Below are 16,427 nucleotides of genomic sequence, written 5' to 3' on the forward strand. Positions count from 1 at the left end.
ATGATAAATATCTTACTGTATATTATATATCTTTTAGGAAAAATTTCCATTGCTACACAAACTAGTTTTTTAAAAACCTTTCTCTCTCTCTCAATGCATATATATGCATATATATATATGTGATTATATATATGCATATACATATATGTGATTGCATATATATGTGATTACATGCATGTGTATGCCAAAAATAACTATATTTTTTGGTCTTGCTAAAGAGCTTAAATACTTTTATATTATTATTATAAATAAAGGAATCATATTTTTCAGATGTATTTCCATGCTCGTGATTTCAGTCTGGCAAATAAAAATCTAAATAACATCATTGAAACTTTAGATAATATCTTAATAAACTTTCAGATAACTGTAAAGTTTATATCCCTATGTCAATTATGTCTTTTGCATTTTACTCTTTTAGTAATGCATGCATATCAACAACAGAAGAAATACTCATTCTCTTTTTCCCCACAACACTAAATAATGAATCAATTGACCCTTCCTCATATTCTTCAAAACATGATCTTCTGGGTTTTCTTTTAAAGGAAGGGAAAATAGAGTAAATATGTAAATATCTTGAGAGTTAAATAAACGAATTTGATATGTCTTGACAAAAGCCTTATCATGGTTTTATTTTATTTTCTATATCAGTTGAATCACTTTGGATGAAGATTCTAATTTAGTAAGTTTGTATAGCTATAGCACACACAGGTTAAAAGTCTGTGGAATTTGCTTTGTAAACCACCTTCTGATTGGTTTTCCAGAGTGTGCCAACGCATATGATAAATATTTGCTAAAACTTATCTCTGACTTGAAAAGCATCCAAGAGCCATGCCATGTAAAAGATTGATCCCTGTTCAAACAGAATAAATCCTAAGATTTTTACATAGGAAAATGGCAGTGGAAAATCCAAGAGCTGGTTCCATGCCAGGTGGGCAATATTGGACATGCCCATAGCAGGTGGAATGAGGTTAGAATGGTCATGGTTGGTTGGGAATTCCCTTCGTAGCTCAGCAGTTAATGAACCCGGCTAGGATCCACGAGGATGTGGGTTCCATCCCTGGCCTTGCTCAGTGGGTTAAGGATCCAGCGTTGCCATGAGCTGTGGTATAGGGTGCAGATGTGGCTCAGATCCTGTGCTGCTGTGGCTGTGATGTAGGCCAGAAACTGTCGCTCTGATTCGACCCCTAGCCTGGGAACTTCCACATGCTGCAGGTGCGGCCCTAAAAAAGCAAAAAAAAGAACACTCATGTACTCATGGTCTTATTTAGTAGTAGGAAAAAAATCCTCTGTCTTGGAAGTAGCCACTCTGAGTGAGTGAGGTGGGGTTTTTTTTTCTTTTTTTTCTGTCCTCAGAATATTTATCTTAAACTCAATGGTTTAAGGACGTAAGAACATCAGCAAATCAGAGTGTTAATTCTAATAAATCCACAGTCTTGGCTCATACTGCATTTTTTTCATTTTTATTTTATTCAATTAATACTTTCACAGTTTTAAACACTCAGATAGTACTCTCAGGAGAAACAGTAACCCCCAGCTATGAATACTTGATCTCTAGAGGTAGACATCTTTAATTATTTTAAGATATTTCTGGTTGTTATTTACTTCCATATTTCTCAATAATGTATGCATGCTACTATTTTTTTTTCTTTTTAAGCCACACCTGTGGCATACAGAAGTTCCCTGGCTAGGGGTTGAATCAGAGCTGCAGCTTGCAGCAACGCTGGATCCTCAGCCTACAGAGCGAGGCCAGGGATGGAGCCCGCATCCTCATGGAAGCTATGTTGGGTTCTTAACCCACTGAGCCACAATAGGAGATCCCTCTTTCTTGTTTTTCTATTTTTTAAAGTTTAGAGTTAGATTTTATTTGGGGCGAAATTAGAACTTAAGCCCAGAAGAGAGCCTCTCAGGTACCCCTGAGAAACAGCTGCAAGGAGGCGAGGGGGGAAGCTAGCATACATGTTTTTGCAGCAAAGGAAAGGTAGTGGAAACAAAAGATTTACAGATAACCAGATTTACAGAAGAAAACCAGTTCCTGTGGGAGGATGTAAAGGTCTGGGCTCTCTGGAATCACCCCTTTGATATGTGCCTCAGCCGTGGGCCACTCTTCCTTGCTTCTTTCCTGCGTTGCCTCTGGGCTCACTGGCCCACCCTAGGGATCGACTAGATTCACAGAAGACCGCCACACCTTTGTTTTCTCCACTTAACTATAGCCCAGGAGGCAGCATTTCAGCAGCTCTGAAATACCCCCCCCCCCCCCCCCCCGCAAAGAAGTAAAGGGGAAGTACCACCTTTACCACTTTGCAAAAGTTTACTGCGGGTCTCTCAAAGGTTACTGCCAGTCATACGGAGCAGACATCACCTTTGTCTGGATATGAGGAGATGCAAGAATTGGGCTCATAAAGTCTTCTCCTAAAAATACCTAACTGTTTGGGGACCTGTCCTTCCAGTTTTCCCAGAGCACAGAGTGCCTCACTCCTGGTCTCCACCCTGAGATCTGCTCAGGGGGTGCTGTGGGTCAGCAGCTACAGTGGCTCATGATTTAAATCCATGTAGAGGCAGATGGCAAGTGACACACTCCAGTTCAGAGGACTCCCCCATGGTCATAAATTTGACCATAGTTTGGGGAGGCATTTCATCCCATGGGGTTAGGAATGCTCATTCCCAGGTCTGGTGAAGATTGCATTGGCAGGCTACTCAATGTGCTTACACTGGACTAGTCCTTACTAACAGTAGCTAAAAGTCTCTGGACCACGTGTCTTACTAGTCTGTTGTGGTCTAAGAAAACATTCCCTCTTGTTGTATCTTCCCATATCTAGAGTGATGCTATTATAGTCATTGATCTGGTAAAGAATTATGTATTTGATCAACTGCTTCAAGTCTCCTGGTCATCATTATTTTGTTGGAGGCTCAGTTACTCATTTGGTAATATAAAAAACATTAGTCTTATGAAACAGGCAAAATGCAAACAGTAGAGCTAATAACATCACTTGAGTTATAAGTAAATAGTTACGCCAAGAGCTTCTTACACCAAACCAGTTCTCGAAGATGTTATCAAGACTAGGAAGTGGGTCACTTAAAGAGGCATAGAGACCTCAGAATTTAGCAGGCTAATAGTCTGGCTGCTATTATTTAAAATCTATTGAGTAAATTTCTTTAAGGCTTGATATGGCTGAATATACATTCCAATCATATTGAAGTTACAAAAATGCTGCCAAGTTGTCAAACTAGCCAAATACAAATCTCTTGAGCTTTACACATTGAGCTCATACCAATAGTAGATTGGTTGGGGTCATCTTTCGATTGTTAGGTATATGGCTTTGAGTCCAAGGGAATCCTAGAGGATTCTTCCTATCCATCCTGGTAGAAGCCAAATCCATGAATTAGTACCGCAGATTTACTGAGTTCTCTTAGGTGCAATCTAGTGAATCTCCAGTCATCTGACCCAGTCTGTTCCATATCAGCCGCTATCTTTAAAGGTAATAATATGCAGGCATTGTTCATAGGTGCCCAGCCTAGTGTTACAAGGCAGGCTGATCATGCTTAGTATGATTTCATTGTTCTCAACATAGAGGAGGCTTTAAACTTGAATGGCTATTGCCTGGTATTAACCATGTAAATTCATCCCTTGAGTTTGGGAGGTTCCCTTCCAATAACAGGAGGTTACAACTTTGAGACTTAGCTTGTTATTCTGACGGAAGCTGAGTGATCCTAAAGAAAAATTTATAATTACAGTTGGAGAGAACACCCTATTTCTTGATTTTCCAGTTTTAACTGTCTTCTACTGGGCTTCCTATTCACATATTCACACACACACACACACACACACACACACACGTCTCTCCTCCGTCTGTGGCACCAACCTTAATTATGATCATTTTAAAATATGTTGATAAACAGTCTTTTCAGTTATAAAAATCATATATATTTTATTTATAACTAATACACAATGTACTTAAAATATAACAACTTTAACTTTTTACTCCTGATAATAATTGATTTTTTTATTTTACTTTCTAAATGCCTATGACTAATTCAGTGCAAACTCTCCATCAGAGCTGAAATGTCTGAATATGATTTAACAACACTTCAAGTATTTTAAATCAATTGTATCTATATTCTTCTTATAGCTATTCTCCCAGAATGTTGTCAAACATCAATTATTGTCCAGCAAATGTGACCAATATTCTGATTTCTATCTCTACAAATGATTTAGGTTCTGAGATCTCACCTTTTACTATTCAGACTTTCATTCAAATTACTATTTTCGGTGGATTCCTCAACCCAAAATTGTGTCTGGTTGGAATTCTCCAGAGAAGAAGCTCCAGTATTTGACCAGTGTTCAGGGAGGGCAGACTCCCAGACACATTGTCTGGATTAGCATAAATAGGGGTGCAGCTGCATCTTAAATTTCCCACCTAGCCTTCTGTCTTCCTCATCCTTGATGATGCTTCCTTGACATTCTCAGGAGCATGTGTTGCTTTCCAACTGCAGGCTCAGATTTTATAATTATCCCCTCTGCTTATTCACATGTCTCTTATCTGTTCACCTTTCAGGTTGCAAAATTACCTTTCATTCCCATTCTCTTTTTTCTTGAGAGTTAATAGATTAAAATCTTTCCTTTAAGACTGAGAAGGAACTGAGATAAAGAATAAGTTTAGGAGATCTTTGGTGGCTCAGTGGGTTAAGGATCTGGCATTGTCACTGCTGCAGCTTGGGTCACTGCTGTGGCATGGGTTCGATTCCTGGCTCAGGAGCTTCCATGTGTCATTGTAGGTGTGCCCTCCCACAAAAGAATGCGTTCGTTGAATTATGTTTGATTGTGTCAGGGACATTGATTCCTCTATTTTATTATTATTGTTCATTTCTTGTTATTTCTTGTTATTTTGTACTAGTTTTATAAAGTTGGAGTACTTCAGAGGGAATCATGGATTTTACCACGATTAAACTGATACTAAATTTTTTTTTTGTCTTTTTGCCTTTTTTAGGGCCACTCCTGCGGCATATGGAGGTTCCTAGGTTAGGGGTCGAATTAGAGCTGTAGCCTCCAGCCTACGCCAGAGCCACAGCAACGCGGGATCCGAGCCACGTCTGCGACCTACACCACAGCTCACTGCAACGCCGGATCCCCAACCCACTGAGCAAGGGCAGGGATCGAACCCGCAACCTCATGGTTCCTAGTCAGATTCGTTAACCACTGCGCCACGACGGGAACTTCAAAATTCTTACTCTAATTTTTTTTATTGAAGATTATTGACATAAAACATATTAGTTGCAGATGTACAATGTAATGATTCAATGTATTGCCTATATTGCAAATTTATCAGCAATGTAAGTATAATTAACATCCAACACCATGCATAGTTGCAAATTTTATTTTCTTGTGACAAGAATTTTAAGATTTATAGTTGACCCTTGACTATCACAGGTTTGAGTTGTGCAGGCCCACTAATAAGTAGGGTTTTTTTCAGTAGTAAATATCATAGTACTGCATGATCTGCAGTTGGTTGAATCCACAGCTATGGAATCAGTGATACTAAGGACTGACTAGAAGTTATATTTGGATTTTTCTATTGCATGGAGGGTCTTTGTTTCTCAGTGCTCAACTCTACTCTCTTAGCAACTTCCAAATATGCAATTCAGTATTGTTAATTATAGTCATGATGCTGTGTAGTACACACCCAGAACTTATTTATCTTATAACTAGAAATTTGTATCTTTTGACCCCCTTCACCAGTTTTTACCCACTCTTCATCCTGTCCCTGACAACCACTAATCTGTTTTCTGCTCAAGGCTTAGATTTTTGCTTTTGCTGTTGTTTGGCCTTTTTTTAAGATGCCACATATAAGTGAGATCATGGAGTATTTGTTTGACTTCTTTCACCTTGAATAATGCCCTCGAGGTCCATCCACATTGTTATAAATGGCAAAATTCATTCTTTTTATGACTGAGTAATATTCCATTGTGCATATATACTACATTTTCTTTATTCATTCATCTATTGATGGGCATTTAGGTTACTTCCATGTCTCGGCTGTGGTAGATAACACTGCAGTGAACACAGGGTGCCCTATCTTTTTGCATTAGTGTTTTTGTTTTTTCACATAAATTCCCAGGAGTGGAATTGTTGGATCATATGGTTGTTCTATTTTTAATTTTTTAAAACTATCACTTTTAAAGATTTTATTTCTTTGGGTATTTTTAGCCACACCTGCAGCATGTGGAAGTTCCCTGGCCAGGAATCGAACCCACACTCTAGTTGCAACCTGTGCCACAGCTGTGGCAGCACCTGATCTTTAACCCACTGTGCCACATAGGAACTTCCTATTTTTAATTTTTCGAGGAACCTCTATCCTATTTTCCATAGCGGCTGAACCAATTTACATTCCCATCAAGAGGGCAGAGGAGTTCCCTTTTCTTTGCATTCTAATCAGCTTGTATTATCTTCTTGGTAATAGCTGACTGGTATGAGCTCCTAACTCTTCAACAATGTATAATTCATGCTAATTAATACAGTGCTTATTGAATACAGAGCAAAATACATGTCTTTTTTCCCTTCAATTCTAAAATATGAACTAGAAGTAAAAATACAAGAATATTATACATTCAAAATAATAGTTACAAGTAGGTGTCATATTTGCCAGCCAAATATTATGGTGATTAAATGACATCAATTTATTGTTCACTATCTGCTGAGCTTAGGTGTATGCTGTAGCGTACAAGTGAGAGGTTGATTTTTATCAAATCTTTGCAAATGAATAAACAAAATCAGAATGGTATTCAGCCTCTTCTAGAAAGTTATATGGATAATAGATAATAGAGCTAGCCCAAACTCATGCATGTTTTATAATTTTCTAAAGTAATGCTTTTTTCCCTGAAATATGCTTTCTTCCTTACCTGATCTTTACCAAAATAAGATTTCAAATTTTAGGGAGAGATTTTGCCAGATATGGAGAAGTAAAAGCTGTATCACTCTGGGCGCGTGTTAGTTTCATTAGCTGTTGGACACCGTCCTGTCACAGACTTACTTGATATTTTTTGTTCCTTTCCATTATCACACACATGCAACTTACTTCTGGATAGTTACCATTTAAACAATAGCAATGAAAGAAAAAATTGGGAACTGGAATTAATAAATTGTGGCCCATAATCTTTTCTTCTAACAGAGAGAAGGAGAAAAGGATCATCGGGTACGTTTGGCCGTTGGAAATGGCTTACGGAGTGATGTATGGAGAGAATTTTTAGACAGATTTGGAAATATTAAGATGTGTGAGCTTTACGGAGCTACTGAAGGAAACATTTGTTTCATGAATCACACTGGGAAAATTGGATCAGTTGGGAGAGCAAATTTCTTTCACAAAGTAAGTACAATATTTTCCTTACAAAACTTTGTGCTTGTGAATTATGGTAAATAGTATCAATTAAAAAAAAATTTTGGAGTTCCCGTCGTGGCGCAGTGGTTAACGAATCCGACTAGGGACCATGAGGTTGCGGGTTCGGTCCCTGCCCTTGCTCAGTGGGTTAACGATCCGGCGTTGCCGTGAGCTGTGGTGTAGGTTGCAGACGCGGCTCGGATCCCGCGTTGCTGTGGCTCTGGCGTAGGCCTGTGGCTACAGCTCCGATTCGACCCCTAGCCTGGGAATCTCCATATGCCGCGGGAGCGGCCCAAGAAATAGCAAAAAGACCAAAAAAAAAAAAAATTTTTTTTGAGACCTCCTATAAATAACACAGTGACCTCTAGGGGAAGTGTGGTGTTGTAGGTAATGAAAACCTCAATGATCTCCCATATTTTCCCTCTGTGGTATGAAAATGATGATAGCTAGTTCTTTCACTCAGTTTTCAAATTTAACGATATAACGTATAAAAGCAAGCATAGGTCTCGATATATGTATTTATTTGACGTTTTCCATTTTCTGTGCTTTCAATCCACTATTGTGTTTGTTTCGTTTTTATATCACTCAAAAATTATGTGTAGACTTCTAATAGATGGTTTCCTTAAAAACTTTATCAAGATATCACTAAAATATTAAAAGTAGCCAAAAAAATATGTTCTTAGAAGTAAAAGACAGCTGATTACTCAATGGCAGCCATGGAAGACAAAAGATCATGGATAGAGATCTGACACTTTCTTGGAAAAAATAATTATCAGAGCAGAAGTTATATTCAACAATACTGTTTTTAAAGAATAGAAGTGAAAATAAAGAAAATAGTGTCAAAATTTATATAACCTCTAGGGGAAATAAATCCAGAATCATAGTAGGATATTTTATTACAGCTCTTTCACTATTTGATAGGATATGCAAAAATTTCTTTCAATGATACAGCATATCAGAATAATACAATAAAGACACTACTTGAAGTAATGAACATATTTAGGACACTGCATTTAAAAACTGCAAAATAGGAGTTCTCATTGTGGCACAACGGAAATGAATCTGACTAGGAACCATAATGTTGCATGTTCGATCCCTGGCCTCGCTCAGTGGGTTAAGGATCTGGTGTTGCTGTGAGCTGTGGTGTAGGTCGCATATGTGACTCAGATCATGTGTGGCTGTGGCTGTGGCTGGCAGCTGTAGCTCTGATTTGACCCATAGCCTGGGAACTTCCATATGCTACACGTGTGGCCCTAAAAAGCAAAAAAAATAAAAAAATAAAAACTGCAAAATATCCATTATTTACAGGCATTTATAAAACATTCGCAGAGGCTATAGGACCACTTAGGAAATTGCAGCAAATTTCATAGAACGAACTACATATGGATTATGTTTTCTGATAGCAGTTTAATTAAGATAGAACTATTTAAAATAACAGCTAGTTCACCTCCTATATTTGGAAATAAAATATCTCTAAATTTCTATGTGTCAAAGAAAAAAACTGAGTTGAAACAAGAAAATAATTTGAGCTGAGTCATAACGAAAATGTCACATTTCCAATCTTGTACACTCAGTAATAGCTGAAAAGTAGTGAGCTAGATACGCATTTCTTTAAGTTAATTTTAAAAGCCAGCTAAGATATATTCAAATAAAATAAGAAGAAAGAAAGAATACATATATTAAAGGAATAGAAAAAAAAACATTTAGTGAGGAGTATCAAAAGAGATAAAAATAGAATTTTTAAAAAGTAAAGAAATAGATACAAAGCCGGTATGAATTACCCTAATGTTTGAAACTTAAAGAAGGTACAAATTATTTTTATAATGCATTCTTTGGGATTATAAGGGTCTTATTGACATCTCTGTAATGCATCTGCATTGTGAACAAAAAATTTTAGGGACAGTAAGTGCTGATGTTACTGAATTTTGCATTCTTTGCAGTTAATTTTCTCAGTGCATTGCACTAGTTCTATATAAAATTTGATATTCGTGTTAAAGCTTTTTGGTGAAGCTGAGTTATTCCTACATCATCGTGCAGTAGGAGTGCAATGAAGATTTGTATTTTGCATTACTGGTGTGATCCCTTATAATCTTCTGTTATCTTAATAAAATTCTCTATCAGACTGGGATAATGTCCATAATGCAGGAAGTCATTTGGAAGGTTTTCATTTGGAAAACTTCTGATTTTCAGCTCGTGTTAGATTTTTTTTCTTTTTCAGTTTGGAAATGAAAAACACAGTACCTAATGTCATATTAATTATAGTCTTTTATCATTTCATTTGCATATTCTTTCATTCTGTAGTGGGTAATTGGAAAAAAATTGGACCAATAAGTGTTTCATAATTAAGTGGGGGGATTTGATAGGTGTATATCTCAAAATTTAAACCTTTTGGAGGCGTACATTTACCGCCTCAGAGAGGAATCAGCCTCTGAACAGAGATAGGATATTATAAGTGAAAGAAAACGATGAAGCAACAACACAGAGTTCCTATGACCCAAGTGTTCTTATGTGCTAGGCTTCTTATTTAAATGCATGAAACTGAAGAGCTGTGTGCCCCATATATGCCCCCAAATCAAACAATATAAAAAATTTGGTGACAGCGCATTTGAGAGACAAATCCAAGTAAAAGTTGTAGTCTGCCTTCTTTTTTTGTTTGTTTGTTTTGTTTTGTTTTTTAGGGCTGCACCTACGGCGTATGGAGGCTCCCAGGCTAGGGTTCCAATCTGAGCTGCAGCTTCCAGCCTACACCACAGCCACAGCAACATGGGATCCAAACCACGTCTGTGACCTACACCACAGCTCAGGGCAACGCCGGATCGTTAACCCACTGAGCGAGGCCAGGGATGGAACCAGCAACCTCATGATTCCTAGTTGGATTCGTTAACCACTGCGCCATGATGGGAACTCCTGCCTTCTCCTTTTCTACACTCCGTAGTAATAATTGGGAAGGAACAAACATGAGATCCAGAAAGGAAACACTACATGAAAAAATGGGAGAAAATGAATCTACATTAAAAAGCAGCTGAAAAAATATAGATGCACATCAAAGTAAGTATCCCCAAATGGCCAGAAAATATTTAGAAAAGCAATTTCTCATAGGTTCAAAAACGTAATAATATTCTCTTTAACAATAAGAACTCAAAGGAAAGGAAAATGTGAGGAAACTATAGATCAAAAAAGGAGTTGGGGAGTTCCCCTAGTGGCTCAGCAAAAATGAATCTGAGTGGTAACCATGAGATTGCAGGTTCGATTCCTCACCTCGCTCAGTGGGTTAAGGATCTGGTTTTGCTGTGGGTTGTGGTGCAGGTCACAGACATGGCTCAGATACTGCGTTGCTGTGGCTGTGGCATAGGCTGGCAGCTGTATCTCTAATTTGACCCCTAGCCTGGGGACTTCCATATGCCACAGGTGCAGCCCTAAAAAGTGAGGGAAAAAAAAAAAGATCTGGAAAGTAGGCATGCTTAACCCACAGGGAAAAAAAGGGGGAAATAGGGGAAATGAAAATATTACAGAGATGAATCCCACACGGAAGGACTTAAAAATAAACAAGACTAAATATTGTGAGCGAGCAAGATGGATGGGATTAAGGAGTAACACAAATATAAATAATAAGCAAATAATAATATAAAATAAAAAGGTAACTTTTGAAAACATAGACAATGATCTGACATGCTTAATTCATGCTCCTGCAGAAAAAAAAACAAAGTGAAAGAAATTGTTTGAAACCCAATAAAAGGGAACTTCCTGAAAATAAAGTTTTGAATCTTTAGCAAAAGAGCACATTAACTGCTATATAGCACAGGGAACTCTAGCCAATATTCTACGATAATCTATATGGGAAAAGAATCTGAAAAATAATGGATGTGTGTATGTATATAACCATATCACTTTGTTGTGCAGCAGAAATGATTATAGAAAATATTTAGAAAAGCAATTTCTCATATAAATCAAATGGTTGATTTATACGTTGTAAATAAAACTTCAAAAAAAGAGCACATTATGTTCTAGGGGAAAAAATATGATACAGAATGATCGTCAGAAAATATATTCATGGAGTTCCCTGGTGGCTCAGCTGGTTAAGGATCCAGCATTGTCACTGTTATGGCTTGGGTTCGATCCCTAGTCCAGGAACTTCTGCATGCTGTGGGCATGGCCAAAATATATATAAATATATATACATATTATTTATTTACTGAGCATAAATCATAAATTGACAAAGCATAAAGAGGTGCTAAGGCAGAAAAAGCAAAGAATGTGCAAAGTGTAGAGGGAAGATGGGAAATGTTGCAGGCATTTCTCAGAACGGAAATAATACACTCAGTCCCTCCACCTAAAACAGGAAAGTAGTTTTCACCTGAAAATTTTAGCTCTGACAAAGTTCTCCTTCAAGTATCAAGGCAACAAAGAGGTGCTCTCAAACTTTTAAGAAATCAAAAGAACATAATCCCTATGGATTTACAGGAAGGTACTAGTTCTTTATATTCCCTGAATGAAAATTTCTGGGCAACCTGAAAATAAAGCAGAGTTTAGAAATGAAGGGAACCACTGTCAGTTAAAAGGTTTGATTGAATCCATTTAAATGTGGAGGCTTGAAAAGCTCTGAAGTATATTTATAGATCGAAGTATAATCCTGACAATACAAAAATGTTTATCACTAACAAAAATGGGCATTGGGTGGGAGGAGAGACGGAGGAATAAGGGCTAACTAGCTCAGCTTTCCTGGTGATAAATGCATACAGACAAAGTAAAGTATGAGACTTAATAAAAAAAGTTCCTTTTCTTCACATTTTTATAAACTTTTTTATTATCTTAAAGTTAATCTTTTGGGGATTTTTTTTTTAAGTTTTTTAAATTAAAGTTGATTTACAGTGTTGTGCCAATTTCTGCTATACAGCCAAGTGGCCCAATCATTTTTTTATCATATTCAATATTCAATAATGTTCTTTTTTCTCATATTATCTTCCATCATATTCATATCCCAAGAGGCTGGATGTAGTTCCCTGTATTATACAGTAGGACCTCATTGCTTATCCATTCTAGGTGTATTAAAGGTAGACCCCTTTTAGGGACTAGGAAATTGAGCCCACGGTAAAGTTAGGAAACAGGCCACACAGGACCACCCTCATGCCTGACATCGGTTGCAGTTTGGGAGTCCCTGCGACCCCCTGTAGGTTTGATAATTCCCTAGAAGAATGCACAAAACTTACTGAAAGCTGTTATAGTTAAGTTTATTACATCTAAAGGGTGTAGATGCACATCAGCCAAGGGAAGAAGCAATGGAGTAGAATCCGGGTGGGTAACCAGTGCAAGGCTTGCAGCTGTCCTCTCCTGTGGAATCAGGACTGCTTTACTCTCTGGAATTGATAAGTGACAATATACATGGGGTTTTGCCAACTCAGGAAGCTCACCCAGCCTTGGTGTCCAGAGTCTTTGGGGGCTCAATCACTTAAGTCTAGTTGGCTGCTTCTATGGCTGACCTCCACGTCCAGGCCCGCAAGAGGTCAAGATGAGTGATGCACAGTCCCCCCTCCTGCATCTCATGATTGACGTGGCTCAGAGACCCATGTCATTTAGTCACTATGGTTTAGTGACTATCTGGTTGCCCAAGGCCTGTAGGCAAACAAAAATAGTCCCATCCCTCATGACATTGGGAGGGCTTAGAGGCCCAGGCTTTGTTAAATTTGGGGTTAAAGTTAAATTCTTTTACCCCACAGAGACTGATATCTCTTAATGCTAAAGAAACAGTTTAGTTTAACCTTCGTTCCATTTTCTTCTGTTAAATTCAAGAAAATTTAAATTGATTGCATTGATTAAGATGGTGTGGTTTCATTGATTTAAGTGCATTTGTAATGCTGTGCAACAAATGTATTTCTTTATATATATTTACTATGATTCCAATATGCCTGACACAGCAAACAAAATGGACATAATTCCTGCCCATGTGCAGGTTTTGTTCCACTGGGGAAGACAGAAAACAAACAAGATCAATAAATAAAATACAGTCTGTATTAGTGTATTACATATTCATAAGTGCAAAAGAGGGAAATTAAATAGGAAAAGAAGAGAGAGAGAATGTGTGTGTGTGTGTGTGTGTGTGTGTGTATTGGGAGGAGTGATTGAAATTTTAGCTGAGATATCCAGGGATGACTTTCACTATGTTAAAAATATACCATGTAAAGAATGATTTACTTTGGGTTGAGATCGGGGAGATTTAAATGTTTATTCTTATTTTTCTGTTTTGTTGATTTTTTAACAATGATTTTTTTCAATGCAACTCTATGAACCATTCAGAACTATGCTGTCCCAAAACTATGCATCCTCAAAATCAATATTCATAATGTCTCAACTCTATAGAATAGTACATATGTTACTATATAATGTATATATATAATGGATAGATGATAAATTTATGATTTTTGTGTGTGTGTGTGTTTGTATCATTTTAGGGACTTCTGTTTAAGAAAACAGAGAAACTGCCCTTTGCCTCTGGTGCCAGATAAATGAGCCAGGACTATATAAGTTGAGGCAATGTGATATAATGTTGAGGGGAAAAACCCTGAGCTGGAATCACTGTACCTAGGGCTCTAGTCTCAGCTCTGCCTCTACTTACCTTTTTGACTTTGACAAGTCACTTTCTTTGGGATCCCAAATCTCCTTGTGAATTAATAGAGGAAATGGTTTTTGTGTTCCCTTTCCAACTTGTAAATTTACAGAACTGAGTATACAAAAGCACACAGGTACCTGTGGAAACTTCAAGGGCCAGTGTGTGCTGCACGATGCTGCAGACCCATTTGCCTAGACTATAATGAATGGGACCCCAGCAGCTGTGCTCTGGCCTTGTATACCTGTCCTCTTCCTCTACCTATTCCTGTATGTATTTTCTACATATGCATTTAAGAGATATTAAAGTATGATGTCTATTTATTTTATTAATTTATTTTTTTAGCCACACCCATGGACTGTAGAACTTCCTGGGCCAGGCGTCATACCCTTGCCACACAGAGAACCCAAGCCACAGCAGTGACAATACCAAGTCCTTAACCCACTAGACCACCATAAAACTCCCATTTAAAAAAAATCTGTGGTACTCTAAAACCTTGTGGGAATTCTTGAAGGTGGGGCTGGGGCGGGGGGGACAGAAATCCTGCTAGCTGAGACTTAATGTTCTAATCCAGGTTACTTCTTAAAGATTCTGTGATATACTTAAATTTCATTTGAATTATAAAATTACTCAATTTCTGACCATCATGTCCCCTGGATCTGATAACAGTTCACACTGAACAGTGATTTGGTGTGAAATAAATCGGGTTTTTTTTGTTTTTTGTTTTTTTGCTTTTTAGGGCCTTACTCGCAGCATATGGCATTTCCCAGGCTAGGGGTCTAATTGGAGCTGTAGCTGCTGGCCTACACCACAGCTCACAGCAATGCAGGATCCTTAAGCCACTGAGCGAGGCCAGGGATCAAACCCACAACCTCATGGTTCCCAGTCGGATTCATTTCCACTGCGACATGCTGGGAACTCCATGGTATGAAATAAATCTTATGCATGCCTGTAGTTGACAAATTAATTTAAAAGAAATAACATCAAAACTGACACGAGCAGTTAGTGGGCAGGTTTTTAAAAATATAAAGCATGTTAAAACAGGAGAAGAAGAATGGGTAATGAATGGGGCTCTGTTCTTATTTGTCCAAAATGATAAATGCAGTTCTCGAATTTATGGAATCTTTCTTTTTACCAGTCATTAGGCAAGTGGCCAATATCTTGTTATCCTAATTACAGACAAAGACCAACAAGATGCAAGCTTGCATTTTATCAAAGAATCTTTATATCTAGAATAACAGCATATTTTGCTTCACTGTCTCTTTCATTGGCTTGCATCTTAAAATAGGATAGTATTAATTTCTACCTTAGAGAGTGTTTTGATGATTAAGAGCACAGCACAGTGACTGGGACACAGTAAGTGTTCAATTAATACCAGTTGCTCTTGTTTATATTTTAATTGAAATAATGAATTGCGATTGTAGTTACATGCTGATTTTCTGAGATGAAAAACCAGGGATGTTTGTGTTTATAGTCTTTGATAGTAAATAATGCTATTACATTTCTCTCACCAATCTTCTTCATCTCTTCCCGTGTATCTGTTCTATATTTGTTCATTTCTCTCCTCCTCTTTGTCCTCCTCCTTTTCTTTCTTGCCCTCTTCCATGTGTCATGCCTTATTATTTTTTTCTGACTTCATCAAATTACCTCCATTTTAGTTGACTGTGTTCTAGTTCAGCTTAATAAGATGGCTTGTTTGATTGGTAAAACCTCAATTTTTTTATGTGTGAAATGAACCAATCCTCCGTTTTCACCCAGAGTCCGGTTTCAGTGGATCTATGAGTCTGCGTGTCCTTGATAGTATGAAGGTTACAGGAGCAGGGGAGCTGGAGATACTGGGAACAAGAAGAACTGTCCAGTTAGTTAGTTTCCCAATATGATGAGGATGTTCCAACAATTTTGCCTTCTCACCGCACAGGAGCGTACAGAGCTACTGATGCTTAATTCCAGGACATGAAGATGAAAGGCCTAGGGAAATGGTCTAAGTAGGTGACAGTGAGTATTTGGGGGGCAGCTAATCCCTTTCCAAGGGACAGTAGGTTAAAATAGAAACCACAATCCTTGCAATCACATAGCTTACATTTTAGTTCTTTAAAACTTTCCATTTCAAGAGATATTTTGAAAGACTGCAAAACAGAGAAGGTGAGAAAGTGGTCCTCTTACCTCTGGTTGGTAGAGTCTGTGATTGAATGCAGGGGTTGCTCTCTGCCAATCATTCAAGGTTAAAAATAGTCAGGCTTTGCTAAGGTAACGTGCATCATAAAAGAAATGGAAGTAAATGCCAGTACGTGGGTGCTGCTTAGTGACACTTTCACTTCTGATTTTCAGGTATTTAGCTTTCCATCAGGAAAGCTTACTTATTTTAATAAATGCACATTCTTTTTTTTTTTTTTTTTAGCTATTTCTTGGGCCGCTCCCGCGGCATATGGAGGTTCCCAGGCTAGGGGTCCAATCGG

General features: G+C 37.8%; 1 protein-coding gene across 2 annotated transcripts in view; it reads left to right on the top strand.

Annotated features, from left to right (window-relative positions):
- Nucleotides 1-16,427, top strand: part of SLC27A6 (solute carrier family 27 member 6) — a 63,237-nt gene that overhangs the window by 35,223 nt on the left and 11,587 nt on the right. For both annotated transcript variants that reach the window (XM_047778548.1, XM_047778549.1), the window contains exon 5: nucleotides 7,164-7,358. In XM_047778548.1, coding sequence (XP_047634504.1) covers nucleotides 7,164-7,358 — 195 coding nt within the window. The remainder of the gene's footprint in view (nucleotides 1-7,163; nucleotides 7,359-16,427) is intronic.

Source organism: Phacochoerus africanus, chromosome 4 (genome assembly GCF_016906955.1).
Source record: "Phacochoerus africanus isolate WHEZ1 chromosome 4, ROS_Pafr_v1, whole genome shotgun sequence".
Lineage (NCBI taxonomy): Eukaryota > Metazoa > Chordata > Mammalia > Artiodactyla > Suidae > Phacochoerus > Phacochoerus africanus.